We start from the raw sequence: 3,105 nt of genomic DNA, 5'->3' as shown, positions 1-3,105 counted from the left end.
CGAGGGCGCGACACGTGTCCCTAACACTGTTGAGGGGACATAAAAATGTAACCGACCTGCCACGGAACAGAGACGCGCCCCCACTCGCAGGTGCTAACCAATGCGAGCGCGACACGTGTTCAGGACAGCTGTGTGAGGGGACATGAAAGGCAACTGTAGCACCTCGAGCACACGAAACGTCTGACACGTTTACGGCGCACGTCACCACCAACTAACCACGTGTTTGGACCCTTCGTTTTCAACCAAATGGATAGAACTTCGCGCAACGATGGAAGCAACCAGGAAAACGACAAAACCCCATTAAAAGACAAAAATCAGTAAGTCTAATATCCATCTTACCGCGCTCGCGCGAGATAAGACACACATTAGACTGGGGGGGCTTGAAGAGGTATGTACCAGCCTCAACACCGAGCAAGGCGGGTCAACCCACAAGATAAAGACATTATGAAGGCACAAAGCCAAAAACCTATGCGCATGGCGCATACAAAACATGCTCAGGCATCATATGCCCAGGCACACATATGCTCGCGCATCACATATGCGCGCGGCGCATCAGCGCGCGGCGCATATCACATGCTCGTTCATATCACATCTGCCCAGACACACATGCTCGCGCATCACATATGCGCGCAGCGCATCAGCGCGCGGCGCATATCACATGCTCGTGCATATCACATCTGCGCATGAAATATCTGCGCGTGAGAATAAAGAGAAGACCTCGCGCATCCTCAGGATGGGCGCATATCACACGTGCGCATAATCAACCTCGTCCTTATCCCAATCAGGATTAGGGCAACCTTGATTGTGCACGTCAGACAACCTTCCAGAAGGCATCTTTTTAAGGAGAAAGAATATGCTGATGTTGACAGCTGCCAAATGAAAGGTCGACAACTCAGCATGACACATGTGTTACCACGTGATTACAACCAACGAGAAAGCGCCAGGTGTCCCAGAGGACACGTGGCGCAGTGCGATTGGAGGAAGCCAACGAGGTTGAGCCCAACCGGTGGTAACCTTAGCACTATAAATACAGCATCAACTCCACTTTGATGACACATTCATACTCAATCATTGACAGTTACAAGCAGTGATAACACATTCAATCATATTGAATCACATTCACTCACAGTCAGTTACATACAAACACAGTCTCACAATCAGAGGGTATTCAGCTATTCAGCAATACTCTTGAGATTCTTTTACACTCATTATCATCTTCTCCACAATATACTGATTCTCACGCCGGAGGGTTACCCCAAAGAGGACCCCTCTGTCCCTTTCTGAGGGGTAAGTAACGGCGCTGTTCATTTTGTAGGTGGAAGAACACAGACCCAGAAGAATCATCGGTGAAATAGTATAATCACACCCGAGGAAAGTAGATCTGCTACCAGTGAGTAGATCCACGTTTCTTCATTAGTTATTATTATTACTATTACTTGTTTATATAATTGTTTCAGACTTTGTTTTTTATTATTATTATTATTGTTATTATTATTGTTGTTGTTTGTTTGTTTGTATAATCGTATTAGACTTTGTTTTTTATTAGTTATTATTATTATTTTTTGTTTGTATAATTGTATTAGACTCTTGTTTTTTTTATTAGTTATTATTTTTGGTTTATATAATTGTATTAGACTTTGTTTTTTATTAGTTATTATTATTATTATTATTTGTTTGTATAATTGTATTAGACTTTGTATTGACAATAAAATATAAGTAGTGATTATATGGAAATGTTTGGCTATGTAATATCGGTAGTTTGTTTTTTCAGGTCCTGCTAGCTTCTCGGTAGGAGCGATCAATGTTTTTTCGTTATCCATTTATCTTATTTGTAATATCAAGAATCCATTTTTACAAAATATAGCTAACTTTTGTACATATCAATATATTCTAACTACCAAATTTTGAATCTTTAATCTACACACAAGCACAAACTCTCACAAGTGGAATCCCACTCCATTCCAACACCATTTCATTCTCATTCCCACCTTCAACTCTTATTCCATATCCACTCTCTCCTTCCTTCACCAATTCCCTTGCTTCATTCCAACTTTCCATACTCATCTTTACTCCTTCTAACCCAAGAATGTTGAAGAAATCGGATGTGAATTCGCTTTGTTCTTCCCACTTTTGGATCCAAGATTTTGATGATACAAAAGGTGCAAGAAAAAGTGTTTCCATTGAAATTCTTGCTTGGTTTAAATAACTAGGAAAACCGCATTCCATTGACTTGTATAACGCGTTGTAACGTGCCAAGTTCTTGTTGAAAAACGAAGGGAAATCGGATTGGTTTCCGGCTCTTTGTTCATCTCCGTCTCCAAACGTTATGATCCCTTGGTTTTCGGTTAATATAACCTTTGCTAGCTTTAGAAAGTCGAAAACTTGATGTGTTTTTCGTGTCTTTGTCATATGTGGAAGGTTAACCATACAATTAAAGACCATAAACTCATTTGCTTGTTGTCTTTCATCCATTTTATTCACTAATTCTGACATGCCCATTTCTTGAACCTTCAAATTTAGACCAAACGTTTGCGCGTATTTACAAAGGTGCCATCTTGTTTGAGCAAATTGTGAATCTTGATCTTGATCTTGATCAAGTTTGATGCTTGTGATTATTAAGGATTTGTTCATGTGTGCTATGGCTTGTATGACATGTGGCCATTGGATTCCTTCACATAAGTCAAAGTCAACTACATGAACCGATTCCATACAAGCTGGAACCGATTCAAGAATGGTCGAATTTGCTGTGAAATGAGCAAACCGACCGAAAGGAAAGATTTCATAGAACACCCTGAATGCAATCTTGAAGTTTCTCATTGATTCTTGCTTAAAGTATTCATCTTGATTATCAAGAAACATACTAAAGGCTATGCGCTCCATGGTTTGACCGACCGGGTTGACTTTTTCGCTTATGCATTTCACAATCACTTTTGCAAGCTCTATCTGTCCCATTGACATGGCTTCTGCATAGGCCTTTAGTAGACTCTCAAGTCCTGATTCGGGCTCGGGTTCGATAACATCATTTGATTCTTCCATGACATCAGCAACTGTAACCATTGATTGAGTCTCTTCTAGTTCTTCATCATCATCACATAGCCATCTACA

The 3,105-nt window shown here is 40.6% G+C and overlaps 1 protein-coding gene across 1 annotated transcript; it reads right to left on the bottom strand.

Annotated features, from left to right (window-relative positions):
* Positions 1-1,872: 1,872 nt before the first annotated feature.
* Positions 1,873-3,057, bottom strand: LOC143583306 (protein NODULATION SIGNALING PATHWAY 2-like). The gene has a single exon (XM_077065644.1). It carries the CDS (start codon positions 3,055-3,057, stop codon positions 1,918-1,920), a length of 1,140 nt encoding a protein of 379 aa, XP_076921759.1. The 3' UTR covers positions 1,873-1,917.
* Positions 3,058-3,105: the final 48 nt, after the last annotated feature.

Source organism: Bidens hawaiensis, unplaced genomic scaffold, assembly GCF_021521415.1.
Source record: "Bidens hawaiensis isolate Kalapana, Puna unplaced genomic scaffold, B.hawaiensis_p1.1 tig00032356_1, whole genome shotgun sequence".
Taxonomy (NCBI): Eukaryota; Viridiplantae; Streptophyta; class Magnoliopsida; order Asterales; family Asteraceae; genus Bidens; species Bidens hawaiensis.
This window is presented reverse-complemented; position numbering and strand designations above follow the sequence as displayed.